This window comes from Haliaeetus leucocephalus, unplaced genomic scaffold (genome assembly GCF_000737465.1).
Source record: "Haliaeetus leucocephalus isolate CR32 unplaced genomic scaffold, Haliaeetus_leucocephalus-4.0 Scaffold556, whole genome shotgun sequence".
Taxonomy (NCBI): domain Eukaryota; kingdom Metazoa; phylum Chordata; class Aves; order Accipitriformes; family Accipitridae; genus Haliaeetus; species Haliaeetus leucocephalus.
The window spans coordinates 5,779,336-5,797,204 of NW_010972992.1; the positions used below are offsets into that span (position 1 = coordinate 5,779,336).

Sequence of the window (17,869 nt, forward strand, 5' to 3'; positions counted from 1 at the left end):
CCTCAAAAAAAGGGGGTTTTTTTTCCCCCCCCCCCCCCCCCCGCCGCAGACGTGCGGCAAGGTGTCTGGCTAGCGTAAAATCCAGGCTTCGTCTTGCTGCATCAGAGCAAGGCTCTGGGCCAGGAAAACCGTTTTGCCTCTGCTCCTGTGATGGTAAAACTGCTTGCTCAGCAGCTCTGCCTTTGAAAGGGTGCAAGCAAGTCCAAGTAAGAGCAGCTAGGGAGCGATGGGGGGGGGGAACCTGGGCTGCCAGCGGTGGCTTTATTTGAAACGTGGTTTGTACTGCTCAGCTGGGGAACAGAGGCTCTCGCCCACCTTTCCCTGAGCCATCCCAAGCAATGCTGTGGAAAAGGCTTGTGCTACTTACTCTGGAGTTAACGGTGGGATTTTGCTTCTGCCGATGACTAGTGTCGTAACGGCAACCAAAGGCCAGAACCAGCCCCCAAGATCCCTTTGCAGTCCTGGAGTCCTGTAAAAGAAAGCGAAAGGAGAAAAACCTTCTCTCCTACCTTGGATGGAAGCGCCCATCTCATCTCGTTGTGGCAGCGCTGCTGGCTATCCCAGTCGTGCTGTGACTTGTAGCAATTTTCTTGTAACAGTGGCTCTTCAGTCCCTTTACCTACATATCGGTCTTTTCTATGTAATTTTTAATGGTATGCTCATAGTGCGTTTGCAGGGGAAAAAAGCTTTGAAATGGGGCTTGGGGTGTCTTAAGGACCTGAAAGCAGATAAATATCTCCTAACTGTGACTTAGCAGGGCGTAACTCTCATGACTTGTAAACATGTAGCTTTGCAGCAGCTGTTGGCCTGTTTCGCTCTTAAGATCTCTCAAAGTATTGAAACTGCTGTGGATTCTGCTGATGCTGGGTTGCAGGGTTAGACATACTTGCATTTTGTTTCTTGGGGTTTTTTTTGGTTGGGTTTTTTTTTTTTAATTTTATTTTTTATTTTTACCAAGTACCTAGATTCCAAAAGGGCAGTTTGGGCATTAAACCTGACCGCTGGCTCCTAGTGCCCCGTGGAGCCGGAGCAAGCCAAGATGCAGAAGGGATCTTGCTGGTTAGCTGGTGAGAAAACACGTGTCCGCTTCCTCACTGTCATACTCTGGTAACTGTTCCTTAGGCCCTGCGGTTACCTCCAAATACCACAGTTATCTCTTGTCAGGCTCTTCTTTATCTGAAGAGGAAAGGCAAGGGCCAAGTGTGTGGTAGGAGTTCCCTAGAGCCCACACCCAAAATAGTGAGTGTTATTGGTGCTGGGTGGTCTGCGAGGGAGCAGGCATGTGAATATCTGCGAGTGCTGCATTAGTGTATTGTTCTTCCCAGTTAAACTCTAAACCCTCCCAGCTGAAGCCTTTGATGGATGAAGATAAGCACATTACAACTCAGAAGAAATGTGAAGTTAATGTTAGATAAACACCCTTAAATAGCTACCAGCCATTCATTTGCTACTAGAGATGAATAATAAGGAAGAACAGGCTGAGAGCGCTCCCAAAATCGACTCCGAAACTGGCTGTTGTGCCGCTTTACCGAGGGATTTGACATGGGAACCGGCGTGCTGGGCTTGCTCCCGACTGCAGCCCTGGGCTTGTCCCAAGCTTGCGGTGCTGCCGTTCGTCCTATTTACAGCCTGCGTGTTGGCATTGTCCCTTCCTGCTTTTGAGTCCTCTGATGTGCCTTATTCTCGGCTGCCCTGATATTTGTGATAGACAGCTCCTATTTATAGGACTAACACAGGTCCTATATGCGCTATAGGAAGCGTCGAAAAGGATGTGGATCCTGTTCCGAACAATAGAGCCCGTATTTTGGGGGGGGAACGGCAGCGTGTTCTCCAGCCGGGGTTGGATGTGGAAGTTGCTGGGGAAGGGGGGTTCGGAGCTCTGCTAGCCCCTCGGAAAAGGGCAGCTGGCTTCTGCCAGGGAAGGGCACAGAGAGTGACAAGCAAGGGGAGAGGGACGATGTGCAGTCAGGAGGGAAGGGGTTTGGCAGAGCTGATGCTCGCCCGTACCCTTCGTCTTTAAGAACCGCCGTAATCTAGCGGTGACCCTTTTTACTTCTGTCCAGAGCGACAGCTCTCTTCCTGAGGAGACTGCACTCTAACTTGTCATCTTTCTGTACAAGACCGAGGCTGGCGTTTCTCAAAGCATCTTCCTGGCAGGAATTCGCTAGCACCGCACTGTCTGTACGGGCGGCCCCATTCCCTACTGTGGGATGGACCCCCGTGGCATATTGGAAAATCCTTTCACTTACTGGTTTTGTACTGCACTTAAAATACACCCTTGCAAGGATCTGCTTAAATAAAGTTTTCACTGTTCTTACTCTGCCTCCCTGTAGCTGCCAGGAGTCTTGTAAAACAGCCTTAATCCAGTGTTTTATGTGCTCGCTGGCAAGAGTGAGTCTGCTAGAACCTCTCGGAACTAGATTCCAGCCCATTTCTTCCTCTCTCTCCCCTTTTCTTCCCCAGTCCTTGATGTAGCTGGTGAGTCAGCAGTGACAAAGTGTAATTGTGTGTGATGATGAATGGGATGCCCTACAGGTAATTGCTTGGTCTTTGGTGCCTTCGTGTCCATTCATTATAGAGGATAAGGGTGGGGAGAAAGCTGGTGGACTCTGATGTTGCTGGCGAATGCTGTGGCCTGGCTCTGAGGTGTATGACTAGAACAGCCATGCTAATTAACTCAAATTACCATCTGCTTCAGAAGAGGGGGGAGGCTTTTGCCTTTCTCCACCCCTTAGACCTAGCTGTGAAAATGCCCTGACTGGCACCTTTCAGCAAAAGCCTCAGGCTGTGCTCTCTGCCTGCCTGGCATATTTTATTTTATTTTTTTTTTCCCCCCCCCCCCCCCTTTTGTCTCCTTTGCGTTCCTGGGTTTTTGCCCCGGTTGCTTGTGCACCTCGCCTCCTCTCCTCGCAGCGAGCGCCTGCCCTGCGGGCTGCAGGCTGCTGCCGAAGGAAGAGGAGGTGGAGCTGGTGGGGCTGCGGGAAGGTGTCTTAACTTGACTGTGGGGAGAAAGAAGCCCAACCACAGGGAGTTTGGGCTGCTGCAAAGTGCTGGAGGAACAGCTGGTCCCGGGTGGGGAAGCAGGAGGTTTGCTTTAGCACAGGCTTGAGCTAAAGCTGTGCAAGCTGTGCTCCTTAGCACCCCGTCTCCTCGGCTCACCGGAGGTGCCGCGTTCGTTCGCAGGTGGCCCCGAGACTGGCTCTTTGAAGGGGGAGTCTCTCCTCTGGTACCACCTGCCCGTGGTGGAGCAGATGTCTGCCTCGGGACCGGGATTCCTGCGAGATCAGAGGGGAGGAAAGCTGCCTGTCACAGCTACCCTTCTTTGCCATCTGAAGCTCCCTCTGTTTGCTGGGTGACTGCCATCTCTCAAGAAAAAAAAAACCAAAAAAAGCTCAGGCTGACGGGGCCGCGTACAACCGAGCAGTCGGCTTTTCGAGCAGGCTGCTTTGTGGGCTGAAACGGGCTGCGTTTGCTTTCTCGGCCCCTCTTCTTGCCCCTGCCCAGCGGCTTGGACTTGGACTGTATGGAGAGGGATGGTAGCCTGCGTCTAAGTTATCGCTTGTCCTTTGGTTGCTGCGGCATTGCTTAGCGCTGGCCCAAGGGGAGCTGACTCCCTTCACGCTGGAAGACAAATGAGTGTGAGAGCACGTGGGTACGATGTTTCTCGCTAACCTCTCCGTGTCCGGGAGCAGCTAAGGCATGTGCGGCTTCCAAAGAGGAGCTGTCACAGCGGTGTTTATACTTGGGATGGTTTTTGATCTCGGGTATGCAGGAGAACCGGGCTCACCTCGGTAATATACGGTGGCTGCTGTTTGGATCGCAGGACCTGCTGGGCTGGGTGGGAGCCGAGACCCATCAAGTCCAGAGTCCTCCTCTAAGGCGGGCAAATATTACACCTTAAGGAGAAGGTGCGACAAGTAGGAGGATCTGCGACTAAAATGCACTCCTAAACTTTGTTCTTAACCTTCAGCTGCACCTGTAGAGTACATGTGACACTAAATTCATTCCCTTTTTCTGCTTGACAGGTGACTTTTGTGCTGAGCAGGAGGGTGTATCACCCCAGCCCGCTCGCTCCTGTGGCGGTGGGAATGGCCCAGTTCCCTTGCCCCAGCAACTGGAGCTGCCCACTCCTAGTCGTGGCAGGGACAGCCCGTGGGAGTTCGGCTCAAGATCGATGTGGGCCTTGAAGCATCTTGATCAGGACTGAGACAGTGCTGAGCTCACACCCCTGAAATTCTGGAGTTAGGGCTTCAAAAAATCACAAGATTGATTAAAGGTCATGAGACTTGCATTCCCCCTAGCCCCTAACGTGTTTTTACCCTCTCGTTTGAGCTTGGCAGTGTCAGATCTTTGTGTGTGTCTTCTGTAGTCACTGAGTAATGGGATGGAGGTATTTGGCAAAGAGTAAGCGTCTCTGGATGGTCTCAAGGAAGCCCGGAGGGGAACACAACGCACTTGAAGCGCCGTGCATGGAAGAGGCCAGTGAGCTGCAGGTGCAGATAACTATAAAAACGGTTCATTCTAGAGCGGGGTAATGTCTGCTCCGTGCTTTCCTCCTCAACCGTCACAAGTCCCCGCACCCCAACCCCTACGTCAAGCATAGAAGCTGTAGTGCAAACAACCGACTGCCTCGCTGCCGCCTCTGGTGTCCCCCAAGGGTGGGAGAGACCTGTCTGCCCACATGCGTGTGAGCATCCTTTCTCTGCCCCTTGTGTTCCCTTCGGAATTGCACTCTTAAAGTACATATGTTTCGGAGTGGGGATCGAGAGCCCCCTTATCTCCGAGCCGCCACCTCCCTGGCTGCTTTGGTGCTTGGCACGGTGTGCTGAAGTGCTCTTTGGGCAGTGGAGGTAGCTGGAGAAAGAATGCAGGTGACTGGGCACTCTGGCTGTGGTAGGAGGGCAGATGCTGGCAGAAAGCATAATGAAGCATGCTCTGAGCATGCCAGCCCGGGGATGCCTGTGGTCACGGTAATATCCATGTACTACAGCAGCCACCCTTGCTCGAGAGCCGCCCTTGCTCCAAGCTGAAACCTCAGGCAGCTCTCTGATGAGCTGTTCCTATTACACGCAACTCGCCGACTCTGCTCTCTGTCATGTTTCCCCTGCAACAGAATTGCAGCAGCAAGCAGGAGGATTTCTGACCCGTCACGAGTGGATGGGGACACGTCTCTGGTGACCTGTGTGCACTAAAGATTCATTTTAGGGCTGCTTCCCTCCCATGTGGGTGTTTCTTTTGAGCAGTTTGCCGCAGAGAGTGTGGCACTGGAGAGAGGCTGGCTTGCAGTTGTGTGCAGATTTTGCCATTTCTGGGCAGGGGGATGAGCCAGCAGTGAGGTCCAGGGAGACTCTTCTAGAACCGCTGGCAGCGGGAGGGGGAGAGCGGGACAAACTCTTGTGGCCAGGACTTATTTTTCTTCCTGAAGTTTGGATGAGTAAAGGGAAATGGGCTCCTCCTACCAAATCCTCTGTGTATTTTAGCAAATCCAGTCCGCTAAGGCAAAGGTTTTCTTTAGTTGTTTGTAGGAACATAAGTTGCCTTTGGCATTTCTACGTGGAATGAGATCTATGGTATCTGGTCTGCCTTTTGTCTTCCCAAGGTACTGGTGCCTTGTCAGAGCTGGAGGACTCTCTTCTTTCATTCACCCAACGCACCTTGCTCCTCCTGCCCCTGTTTTTAAGGCTCCTGTGTCACTGTTCAGAGCCTCCCCCATGGATGGACGGTGCGTTCTTTAGCTGTGCAGCCTTCCCCGGTTGGGGGTTTCCAGCTATTTAATGTTCCCCTTCAAAGCTTTTTTTTTCCTTATTCAGAAGTGTTTTCTTCTCCCTTGATACATTTCACCACTGAGATTTTGCTGCGAGTCAGGATGTCTCTGGGAGAACTGTACCAGCTGGAGTCTGTCACCTTGAAGGATGCTGCCTGGGAGTAGAAGCGGGGGTTCCTTTGGGAAACTCTTGAGCAGCCTTCCTGGTCTGAGTTGAGATGTGCCGCAGGGGCTGCGGGGGTCTGCTCACCCCTTCTCCCACCCCATCTCTGCCCCTGCCTGACTGCTTGTCCTCCGCTGTCCCGTGGGAGCCCCCACCTTGCCGGACCTGGGCTCTCCTGCACCATGCGGGAGGCTGGTCTCTGGCTGGCAGTGGTGCCTGCTGGTGGCCCTCAAGTTTTTGCTGAGAAGCTACAGCTTATCTGGAGCCGTTATTCTTGCCTGAAGAAAGGAAAGGGGCATGGTTACCCTCCACCAGCCCCGGGATCCTTTGTGCCGGGGGCTTGCTGGGTGTTTGCGCTTGAGATGGGGAAGGCGAGCCCTCCCCGGGGTTGGTGAGGAGAGGAGAAGAAGAAGAGGGTGGTTTCAGTTCTTGTGTCCCTGCAGGCAGAGTGGGCCTCCGGAGAGGGGAGTCAGGGTGGTTCGTGGCACGGTTTGGTGCCGGGCAGCTCTTTCTCAGGCTTTTTTGGCAGCCCGCTTGGCTTCGGCTGGGCTTGGAGTTTGCTACCAAGGGAGGAGAGCCGGGAAGGGAAGGCAAATCCTGGCTCTCTGCACCAAGGGCGATGCGTCCCACGCGAAGAGAAGATGGGTGCAGGGGGACGAGGTATCTCCGTCCCTTGCTGGAGAGCCGGTGTGGCTGAGGGGCCCCTTGCAACACAAGCCCTGTCCCCCTTTGCTCCCCACAGGCTGTGTGGGGAAGGGGCCAGGAGTGCCGAGTACCTGGGCTGGAGAGTTGGGTGCAGCTTCGGCAGAAAGAGCAGTACGTGCTTTAGTCTTCGTTGCCCACGTATTTTGTGCTTTTAGAAGGACGGCTAATGAAATTAGCTCTGCTGGAAAGCTTTGCCAGCCCGAACCACTCCTGTGCATCTTGTGACAATGTGATAAAAATTAACCGGGCCAGAAGGTGCCAGTTGTCTGCGGCCGTGAAACGTCTCACCGCTCTTTCTCCCTCTCGTTCCAGGTGAGAGTCTGGCGTTACCTGAAAGGCAAAGACATCGTCACTCACGAGATTCTCTTGGATGGTGGGAACAAGGTGGTTATTGGTGGCTTCGGGGACCCGTTAATCTGCGACAACCAAGTCTCGACTGGGGACACGCGGATTTTCTTCGTCAACCCTGCCCCGCAGTACATGTGGCCGGCACACCGCAACGAGCTGATGCTGAACTCCAGCCTCATGCGGATAACGCTGCGTAACCTGGAGGAGGTGGAGCACTGCGTGGAAGGTGAGGCTGGAAGCGTGGGTGCCTGGCTTTTCCCTGGGGTGCTTTGGGCGAGCAGATGCAGCAGCGGCCGAGCCCTGGCTCTGTTGGCCACCTTGTCCTCTTAGCTTGTAAATGATCGATTGGCAAATGATTTCGCTGGGGAGGAGGGGGATCAATCCTGCTGTTCGACATGGGTCTAGGGTAGAGTCATACCGCTCTGTGGACTCACTTGTCATGGGGACAGTGCCTGACGTTGACCTCGTTGTCAGAGGCAGTGCTTGCAACCAAGGTACAGCCAAGCAAAGTTATTTTATGTTATTTTTGCTCCAGATTTGATGCAGGTTCTCGGTCCTCTCTGCAATGAGTCTGATGTGGTTGGGAGCATCCCCAGTGCAAGTCCTGTCCTAACACAAGTGTGTGGCAGGCACTGATCAGGGAACTTCTGCTCCTCACACCTGAGTTAGATTCTCCTGTCGGTTTAGAACTAATAAGTTAATGGGTTAATCTTGCTGGGAAGGCCTGTCCTTTGTGGTAGTCACCCCTAGCTTCCTCGCTTGCTAAGTCAGCCTTGTGGACTCCTTCAGGGATCTGAGAAGCCAGCCGAGTTCTGCTTGGGGCTAAAGGTATAACTAGGTCAGAACCAAGCCGAGCAGCTAAGTGATTTTGGGGGGCATGAGGTGTGCTTCTGTATTGCTCTGGTGAAGCCCTGTATCCCTTGCACGTTAATCTCTCTGGAGCGTTTGTGTCTGCTCCCAAAAGAGCTGAGATGAGGTGGGTTGTAATGTTGTGCAGTGCTCATGGAGTACACGTGCACCACGTTGACGCTCAGCACAGGGACCGTGGGCTGACTTGTAGCTTGGGAAAACGTGAGGACGGCTGACGTGCCCGTGCCAAAGAGGGTGGCTGAGTTACTAGTGCTGCTGTGGGTGTAACAACAAAGCTGTTGGGAAGAGCTGGTGGTGGGGGAGACAGCCCATATGTGCTCTTTGATAGGGTCTTGGACCTCCAGGTGTGGAGCTCTGCTCTCCGTAGAGGCACATCTGGAGAGAATTGATCTTTCCTCTACTTGCTGCCCAACCACCTTGAAAACCTACCTCTGTAATAACCCATTTGCTGGCTTCTTTCTTCCCCCTTTATGCTTGTTCTCTATTCCAGCAAGAGTTCTGAGCTCATGGGGGAATGTGGTGCCCCAAAAGCCCTTTGCTGGGGTCTGAGTATGTCCTGAGAGCAGATGAGTAAACAAGGGAAGGAATGCAGGAATTCTGCACAGACAACAAATAAACATGCAGATTGGCTCCCTCCTCCCCTTGGATGTGCAGAGGAGAGGCCATAACCCCTTTTTCCAGCTGTGAATGCTGACAGAGGTAAATGACCGAACTCAGGCTGGGAGAGAGCTAATTCAGCGAAGTGGCTCACAAGAGGCACCCGTCTCAAGTGGGTTTTGTAAGCGGGAGGGATGCTGGACGTTTTCTACGCGTATGTGTATTCCATATTGCACTTGAAAGGTATCAGTCCTGCTCCTTCTTTGCACCTAGTGGAGAGGGAGGCAGGAGAAAGAAGTGCGTGTGTGGTTGTTTTTGTTAAACCTGCGCAAACATTTGGAAGAATTCCATCTTCACTAGTTTGCTGTGTTCTTTGGGACGTTCATTTTGCAAGCGCTGGATGTGAGCTGGGGTGGCTGAGCTAGGTGGTTCCCGTTTGTGGTGAAGGATGTTGTCCCTTAAGGCCCCTGGGAGCTGATGAGAAATCTAGTTTTCCTCCTAATACTATAGATTCAGTGGAGAATTGGGACCCGTTCCTGCTTTCGCCTTCCGTGGGGGAAGATTCAAAATTGCCTTGCGTTGGTGTAATGCTCGTTACAGCTCCCGGTGTGTTGGGGCTGGCTGTGTTTGAGCTCGGCTGGGACCTGCTGCAATTGGGGACGCATCCTAGCCATGGAAAGCTTTTCTTGCAGAGGGCTGGGGTGGTGACGGGACTGTTGTTCCCGGTGTGCTATACCCTGCAGCTGTACGGTGTCCTGGTCCCAGGAGGGGAGAGGTGTGGGGTGCCTGCGTGCACCAAGCTCTAGGTGGACGTCTCTGTAAGCACGTCCTCTGCTGCAGTACCACAGGAAGGATTTGCTTGGTGTTTCTCCCATGCCATTGTGCAAGGGAGTTGAAGGTGCCAAAACTGGGCATGTCTAAACCCTCTCTCTCTCTCCCGTGTGATTAAATCGCAGGTCCATGCAGTTATAGGTAGGTTTATCTTTCCTCGCTGCTACATTAACCTTTCCTGATGCCAGGTAGCAGATGATGCCTTTTGGGACTCCCCTCTTCCCTGAAGATCATTTGCTGCATAGCTTCCTTCCTTTAACTCATTAGTCCCCTCTTCCCAAAGGCTCACCGGGATGCTGTTGGCGTGCAGAGATAGGGTCAGCCTGCACGGCTGGCGGCTCAGGCTGGTGTGGGGAGAGTGGGGACTGGAGAGGGCTGGAAAACAGCCTGCAGACAACTAGCCGTGTGTGGTGGACCTGATTTCTCCAAACTGATGGACACCTGTCCAGACTGCGTTGCTGAGAAATGACAAAAATGAGGCAACCTGGAGTTACTAGTGTCTCGGGTAGGTCAAAAAGTGTTGCTCAGGGGAGATGCAGTGATTCTTATTTTGGTATCTGGCTGAAGTAGTAGCTCTTTCACTCTCCTTGATAAACCCACCTTTCTTGTCATATCCAGTGGACTTGCTTTTCTTCTTCCCGCGTCTTGGAAGCCTGGTTGTTGTGTGAGTATCCTATATGCTGGGTGCTAGCAGGTTTGCTGTAGAGAGGATGGAACAAACTGACTCCCCAAACCTTGGTTTCCCTTGAGCCCTACCTAAAGCTCAGGCCCCTCCTGAGGTCTGTGGAAGTCCCTTTCAGCTCGCCCAGTGCAGCTGCCCTGCTGGCTTCTTGGGAGGCCGTGCAAAACCAGCCATGAGAACCTGCTCTTGCCACCCTGGGAACTGTTTCTGAGCTCTGAGTCTGAGAATTTAGCTCCAGGACTTGTTTCCCATCAGCTCCCCACAGGAGGGTTCAAAGCAAAGCTGCCCAGAACACTGCTCTTTGCTGCACTTTGAGTTTAAAAACAAACTTTTGAGTGCTTTTGCAGAAAGAATTGGAAGAATGGTGGCAGCCGAGTGGAAAAACACGAATGTTTTGAGTATCTTCATCTCCTGTCGCTCCAGCTTGGAAAATTCCTAGACATCAAAATCTTTCCTGTCTAAGAGGGGAGTTCAAACCAGGGCATCTCTGTGAAACAGCTCAGGTTAGAGTAAAACCAGTGTGTTTTGATTACACTTAATTGTAATAGAAATGCTTTGACCGGCTGTAGTCAAAATGCAAGACTTCAGCTAAGCTCTGCAAACTGGCTCAGCGCTGAGGGTGCCCAGAGGGAAGTTTTTTGGTGCTAAACGGCAGAGGAGCAGCTCTGGGGCTTGCGCAGGAGACTGGGACGCAGGCTTGGACTGGGTCCCTGGGCAAAGGAAGATATTTGCTCTGGTGCCTCTGTGGGGGAATGCACGGAAAGGGAGCCGGCCCCAAGCAGCATGCAGGGAATGGATTTCTTCTTGTTCTTCAAGACATCTGGATGAGGCTTCCCGGGGAAAGAATTAGCCTGATAAGCCCTGGCCTCGCTGTATTTGTGCCTTGAACGCTGGTGCTGCAGGAGGAGGGCTGGAGTCAGGTGTTGGAGCTTCCCAAGGCACAGCACCAGCAGGCTCTGTGCTAGGTGCAGTGCTTTCCTCTCCTTGCTCTCCCCTGACCAAGGCCATCGAGCACGGTCTTCTGGAGTTCAACAGCTGACTAATCCCCAGGAGATCTTTCCTCTGTGCGTGTCTCGTATTTCACTTTGATCGGCACTGCGCTTGAAGAAAATCAAGATTTTTTTTGTGTACGGTGTGGGAGGGGCTGTGTGTTGGCTGCATACTGAGCTGTCTGGGTGGAAGGAAGTTCAGACTAAACCTTTGTTAGGGCCTTGGTTAATGAGAACCCACAGCTCCTCTTAAATAGTGCCTTGCTTGTGGCATGATTTGCATTAATGCTGGTGCAACTGCCCCAGCCAAGACTGCTTTGCTAGCTTTGGAGATGTGCGTGGACTTTGAACCTGCTGGGAAAAGCCACGTACGTTGGCTTTACGAGCACGGTGCATAGTGAAACTCGGAGGCGTTGGCTACGGTAAACACACGGCGCTGTAACGGAAGGTCCTGCTGGTGGCTCGAGACCCTCGTCCCAGAGCAGTACGTCCAACACGTGTTCAAGAAGCCCTTGCTCTGCGCTTTAACTAGTGCGGCATCACTTTAGCTTCTCAGGTGACCTGGAAAATAGGGCCCATGAACCAAGCGGGGGGGTTGTTAAGCCTTTTGGTAAGGATGGATCTGCCTGCCTTGGGGGTAGTATACGGGCGATGCTCCTGACGGGAATTATTCCAGCACCGAGAGCAAGGCTGAGGACTGACCCTCTATGTGCGCATACAGCAGCCGTCCCAAACCCTTTCTGGACTACCCGCTGGTTTCCCAGGCTGCTGAGAGCGGTCGTGGTTAGTGCTGCGCTTGTGCTTCCATAGCACGAGGTAACTTCTCTGCTGCTTCTTCCAGCCCTGGTGCGGCTGTGGGCTTGGGGCTGCTCCCTCTGGGTAGGCAGGGATGGTCGGTCACCTTTGGGTGCTGCGTGTTACCCAGCCTCGGAACTGGAGGGGGCCAATGTGGTGTCTCGGGGTGCTGCTGTGAGGATAGTGTGCCGGCCTTTGAACCTCTGTTCCGTATAGATGCCCATAATAAAGCTAGCTGCTTTGGCTGGTGTTCAACATGCAGTGTGCTGCAGATGCTCCATATGTTTAAAAATGGCACTTAGCTCCTATTGAAATTCTGATTCTAGCCAGAACTCTCCTCTGACTTTTCATCTCTGTGAAAACCCTCTTAATTACTCCCATGAAGGAATTGCATCCAGTCCTGAAGCTTTAGTTCTCCCATGTCTACTCGGGAGCGGGACTGCTTTGAAAGCACCTCCCTTTAAGTTACACTGTCCATTCCGTTTTGTCTTCTGCCTGTTCACTTTTATTCTGTCCTCTCTTTCTTTTTAGGTTTCTGCCTCCGTAGAACTGAGACGTTTTGTTCTTGTAAACCAGCCCATGCAAAATTTTCTTTTCAGGCTCCTTGCAGAGACTGTAAGGCATGCACAGTAGGCTCCTCTCAGCAAGGAAATTGCTGGCATGGGTTTGTGTAAGGTGATTTGGGCTGCAGTCACTTCCCATGCTCTGGTCTCTCTGCAGCCCTTCCCCACTCCTGCAACTATTTCTTTTTAATCCATCCCTGGCATTTCATTGTGCTTCAGAACAGGCGAGGGAGGGGGCTGGAAGAGGGTTAGTGTGTGGGTTTCTTCTTCAAGAAGGTTTTTCTTTCCTTCCCTCCTCTTCTTGGCTCTGCTTCGAATGGAAGATAATGAGAACAGCATCAACACCTCCGTCTCGGGAGGGTGAGCGAGTTAGCCAGCAGCTGTAAAATGTAGTAAACCGAGAGGAGAGAATCCACCACTGAACGCTCCTGGGGCCCCTTCTTGGCTCCTCATCCACGGGCTGGGGTAGCACGGGCACAGCAGGCAGCTCAGCTAGCTGCCGGGGCTGGAGGAGGCTTCTTCTCGGGGCTGCCGTGTCAGAGACTGGCACTGGGGAGAGCAGGGGCTTACTGGTGGGTGATGGTGCAGAAGCCAGCCTGCCCCTGGACCGGCTGGACCAGCGGTTGCGGGAGATGCTCTCGCCGCTATCGTGGGGGGCCCCGTGCGTGGGCCAAGCGTGAAGGGTCTGTTTCCTCCCTCCCTTGCGTGTTAGTAATGCAAAACATCCCAGGGGTTTATGGCGGTAGCTAAGAGAGTCGATTTGTTTAGCAAATTCCTATGGAATTTTAATCTGGTGTGGGAGGCTACTGGTCTGGGAAGGCTCCTTTGGCCCCGCTTCCCGCTCTGGCACATCCTGCTGCATTTCTCGGTGGGATCGGCTCTAGGGCTTGTTGGTCAGCAGCACAGATGCCGGATCTCTCGGCAGTGCCGGCTGTGCAGTTATGACAAGTGCTGGGCCCTGGCCATGTGCTCTTGGGTCTGCTTTTCCTTTGTTTGCTCCGCTAATAACTTGGAGGGGGATTGTGGCTTGCTGTCTGCTGCGCTACGGAGGGGAGCTGGTGCTGCGGGCTCTGGCAGGCTCTGTGTCTCCTTCTGTGGTGTGTTTTCCTGTTGAACGGCGAGGTACCGATGGGTGCTGATCCGGGGCTGGTACATCATCTCCTGACCGGTGGGAATGCCCAGGGAAGCAGTGTTCTCCCAATTTCATCCTTTTCGTACGGCCGTGGGGTAGAAGAGAAGGGTGGAGAAGGGATGCGGGAGTGGGAAAGGTAGTCTGAGTTCCCGTAGGGGACCAGTCTGAAACGTTTCCACATCCCACTTCTCAGTCCCTGCAGGCTCCTTTTGGTGCTTCCCGCTGCAGGATGCTTGCGCAGCATCAGCCCCGCTCAGGGGACTTGACACGAGGTGTGTGCAGGGGATTGCTGCAGGGAGCTCCTCCGTGGGCATGTGTAAGCCTTTGGTGGTGGTGCTGGGGAGAAGAAATCCTGCTGTGGGGGCGGCAGGGAGTGGGTGCGAGTGGAGTGACGCTTCCTACTGGCAGGCATCGCCGTTCCTGTTGACAAGGCTGGCTCCGAATTTCTCCCCTCTGAGTATCTCCTAAACCGAATGCCTGCAGATTTGGGGCTCTGGCATCTCCTTCGGTCTCTTTGCATCCCCTGGCGTTGCAGAACTGGTTTTTGGACTCCTTGATAACCTGTCGCAAGGCAGGACTCTGTCTCGTTGCCTTTCCCTGACACCCTCTGCCCCTATCCTGCAGCCACCCTGTCAAATGGGGACCTGCGTCCCTCCCTCCCTCCTCCAGCTTGGATGAGAGGTCGGGAGCCTGTACTACACCTGGGCACACGCTGCTTTCGCTGACGTGCTGGAGGTCAGCCCTGCTGATGCCGCAGGCTGCGGGGCCAGGCTTTGCAGGCAGCCTTGCTGTGTGAGCCTTTACACGCTGACCGTTTTTTGGTCACGGTGTCACTTTAACAAAAGATGTTGCTGTGCTGTGGCTGCTTCTGTCCAGACCTTCCCTGTCACTTGTTTCCCTGTCTGCTCCGTATCTCTTTGCACGGCACCAGACATGGGAAGGAGTGGTCAGCCCTGTCACGCTGTACGTACTGGAAGTGTAAATTAAATATACAGGCATGGCTGCTTGCAGAATGCAGCCAGACAGTCACATGTATGAATTTAGATTGTTTTTAATGCTGTAACCAATTTACAGCTGCCTAAGACTGAGTGGCCCTTCCTTTCTGGCAGGGGCAGAATTCGACTCTCCGTTTCTCTCTGCTGCAAATCGCCCGCTCCTGCTGCTCCAGGTGGGCAAAGCTCTCCCTTCGGTACACCCAAACTTTGTGCCGCTCGTCTCAAACTCTCTCTAGCCGAGAGCTGGGGCGCATGGGTCAGCCTGGGTATCCACAGAAGCTGGCCCAGCAGAAGGGACGCGAGGGAAATGGCTCAGTACTCAACTGGTTTCCAAACGAAGCCCGGGAGATGGGTTCTGCTGGTGAGGAGGACAGAGCTGACCTGCCCCAGCCTTCGGGCTGTCCGGAGCTGTGGTGGGGTAATGGGCAGCACTGGGCAGGTCAGCCTTTGCCCGTGAGCATCTGCCTGTCAGAGCTGCCAGGCGCCTGCTGGAACTGCCGGCACCCGTCCGGGCTTGTTCCCTGCTAATCCTTACAGGGGAGCGGGACTTCAGTCTGTTTATATTACTGAACGCTGCAAAGGTCCTGCATTCCTTCGGGATGACTTCCAGGAGCAGGAGAGCTCTTTGATGTGCTGCGTGGCCAGGCTGGGGATAGAGCGGCCAGTGCCCCGGGACTGGATGGGTAGCCTCCGGTCCCCGATGGGCTGTGGATTGGAAGAGGTAAACGGTGCTCTGCAAGCTGCTGCCTCCTTACAAAAGCCATTCTAGCAGTGTCTTTCTTTTTTCCGTGAAAAGCTGCTGCTCTTCCCGCGTTTTCGGCTCCCTGGAATCATTTTCTTTGATTAGCAAAGGAAATGGGACTCTAGTGCTTTCAATAATTCATACCCAATTTGGCTAATTTCAGGCTGGCTGCAGCACAGACTACTAAGCAAGTAAGAATGTGCAAAGTTTCAAACTACTCTTTCTTATTTGCTTCTAATTTTTACTCCCCTGGCTCCTCCGGTGTCCAGCGGCCGCGTCGGTCTCCGTTAATCTTCCTACTCAACGATGGCAAGCTGAACGGCGCGGCCGGGTGCGCGCAGCGGTACAGCCTGGGCTCTGTCCCCAGTCCTGCCTCAAGCCCCCTTGAATTGCTCGTCTTCCGAAGCTTGTACTCTCCCACCCAGTGTCTCGCCCGCTTTCTCTTGTTGCTTTGCTGCTTTCTGAACGACCTCTATCACCATTGCAGCCTGAGCAATACCGCCGTGTGAGCTCTTGTGCCTTGGACAGATCCCAGCCCTATTAATTCCCCTTGCCTCCTTAGGTCTGTATTGCAGCTTCACCTGAAAGCCGAATTTCTCCGCTCGGTAAACGTGCTGCCTGTTTGCGTTGCCTTGCGCTGCCACGCAGCTGCTTTGTCCCATTCCAGAGGCAATGCCAGGCAGCGGAGATCTTGTGGATCACGCAGAAACCTGCTGGTAAAAGGTCTTTTGCAACGCGAACGGCTGTAAGGGTGTCTGTTACCTCTGTCTTTAAGCGCCTGGCAGAGTAGGAACCGCGGCTGGTGTTTGCCCGGCGTGCTGCAGAAAGGAGTCTGCGTGTGTCATTCTTAGAGTAACTAGGCAGTGGTTTTTCTCCTCAAGCTGAGGCCACGTGGATTTAGCTGGATTTCTTGGTCTTAGTGGATTTCTGCCCTGAAAGAGGACCGGCACTGCTACTTGCTGTTTATAGGCTAGAGATGCTCTTTCACAGCTGGGCTTTGCTTGTAGCCTCTCTCTGCAGCTCGCTTATTCCATTATCTCATCTTGAGCTGCCTTTTTGGGAGAAGTAAAGCAGGTTAAAATGGCTCTGCTGCCCCTCTCCAGATTCAGGAGCCAAACCTTAACATCTTCCGTGACTGACTGCCTCTTCCTATCCTTTTTTTTTTCCCCTGCATAGTAGTGAAGTTGGAAGAGAGCTGTGCACTCCCAGAGGATGTTGTGTCATCTTGATGGGCTGTAAGTGCATCTTCTGTCTAATATTAGACCACTGTGCTCTCTCAGTCTTGCAGGGATGCTAATTAGCTTAAATGAACCGGAGGACTGGCTGTGCCTCAGCATCTTTGATTTGTGGGTGATACTCAATTAAAACAAGGGGAACAGAAAAAGGCTGAGGGAGCTTTTGCTGATCTCGGGACTTCTAAGTGCATTGCCTATCTCTGGGTATTTAGTCCTCAGCTCTGTGTTTCAGGTGAGCAGGGCCAGACCAGCGTGGAGACCAGCTCGCAACTCTCTTCAGACACGTAGGAGTGCTTTGGGTTGGAATCGGTCTCGTCCAAACCGCTGCTCCTGGGGAGAGAGCGAAGTGCGGAGGCTCAGAATTGGTTGGAGAACAGTGTGAAGCAGTTATCTTTCTTTTAAGGGCTTTAAAGCAATTTGCCCATGTTAACAAGCTGTTTGACTCCCCTAGGCGCTGCCTGCCTTTCTGCCGACTGAGACAGGTATGGCAAGTAAGCAGCGATACGGTCCCAGTTCGCAGAGCAAGTCTCTGACCAAGCAGGGAATGGGACCCAGGAGTCCTTACTCGGTGGGCTGCTCACCGCTGCCAGCAGAAGGGGAAAGCTCAGGACAACTGAGATAACCCACCTGCATCTCCAATCTGAACGGCTGGGGCACACACTTGACGCTGCAGCCAGAATACCGGAGCTTTACGGATAGATAGCCAGGCTGTTGGCACGTAAAACGGGAGGAGGGCTGATGACGGGAGATTTCCCTCGAGGGGCTGTTGAGGATCCTCGTCGCTGTGGACTTTTTCCCTATTACTTGTGGATTCCCTGGGACTCTCCCCGCTATGGCACTCCCCTGGATGCACTGGCAATGGCGATGTACTTTGAGTTTCTTTCTGCCGGCTTTTCCTTCGGCCTTCCAGGCTGCTTATTAGCCTGTTCCTGACTCCATCTACAGCACCAGGGAGTATGGGGCTGCTGCGAGCACCGCACGCTGGTCATACGTGCATGGTGCTGAGGTGGTCTGCCAAACACGCTCTTGGACATTATACCTCGGCTTGTTCTTTTCTCTGCCTGGGTAAAATCCTAGCATCCCTGCTGGTCCGGAGGAGTAAGCAAATAGAAGAGGCATTGAAACTGGACTTCCTCAGCTCTTTAGCTAAGGAGAGCGTGGCTAGAGCTAGTCCCTGCCTTCCTTCTAGCATAAATGCCACCAATGCAATTTATCCATTCCTCGGAAATATAGCTGCAGACTGGAAGGACGGCTCATGCTGCAGAACCCAAAGGCCAGGAGGGATGCTCAGAGTTTATTTCTAACCACTTGCCGCTGTTGCGTGCGTGCCGTGTGGTGTTGAACTAAAGCCCCCATCCGAGGCTAAATTCACGTTCTGAAAACTAGTCTTTAAACGACTTCCCAGCCCCTCGTGCTGCGGCAATGTTTGTTGCAGGTGGAGGATCGCAGCCAAAGCCT

At 53.3% G+C, this 17,869-nt stretch overlaps 1 protein-coding gene across 1 annotated transcript in view; it reads left to right on the plus strand.

The window, feature by feature from the left end:
* The first annotated feature begins 7,112 nt into the window (after nucleotides 1–7,112).
* Nucleotides 7,113–17,869, plus strand: part of AGRN (agrin) — a 114,891-nt gene continuing 104,134 nt past the window's right edge. Inside the window, exon 1 of the mRNA XM_010577375.1 lies at nucleotides 7,113–7,206. Coding sequence (XP_010575677.1) covers nucleotides 7,113–7,206 — 94 coding nt within the window. The remainder of the gene's footprint in view (nucleotides 7,207–17,869) is intronic.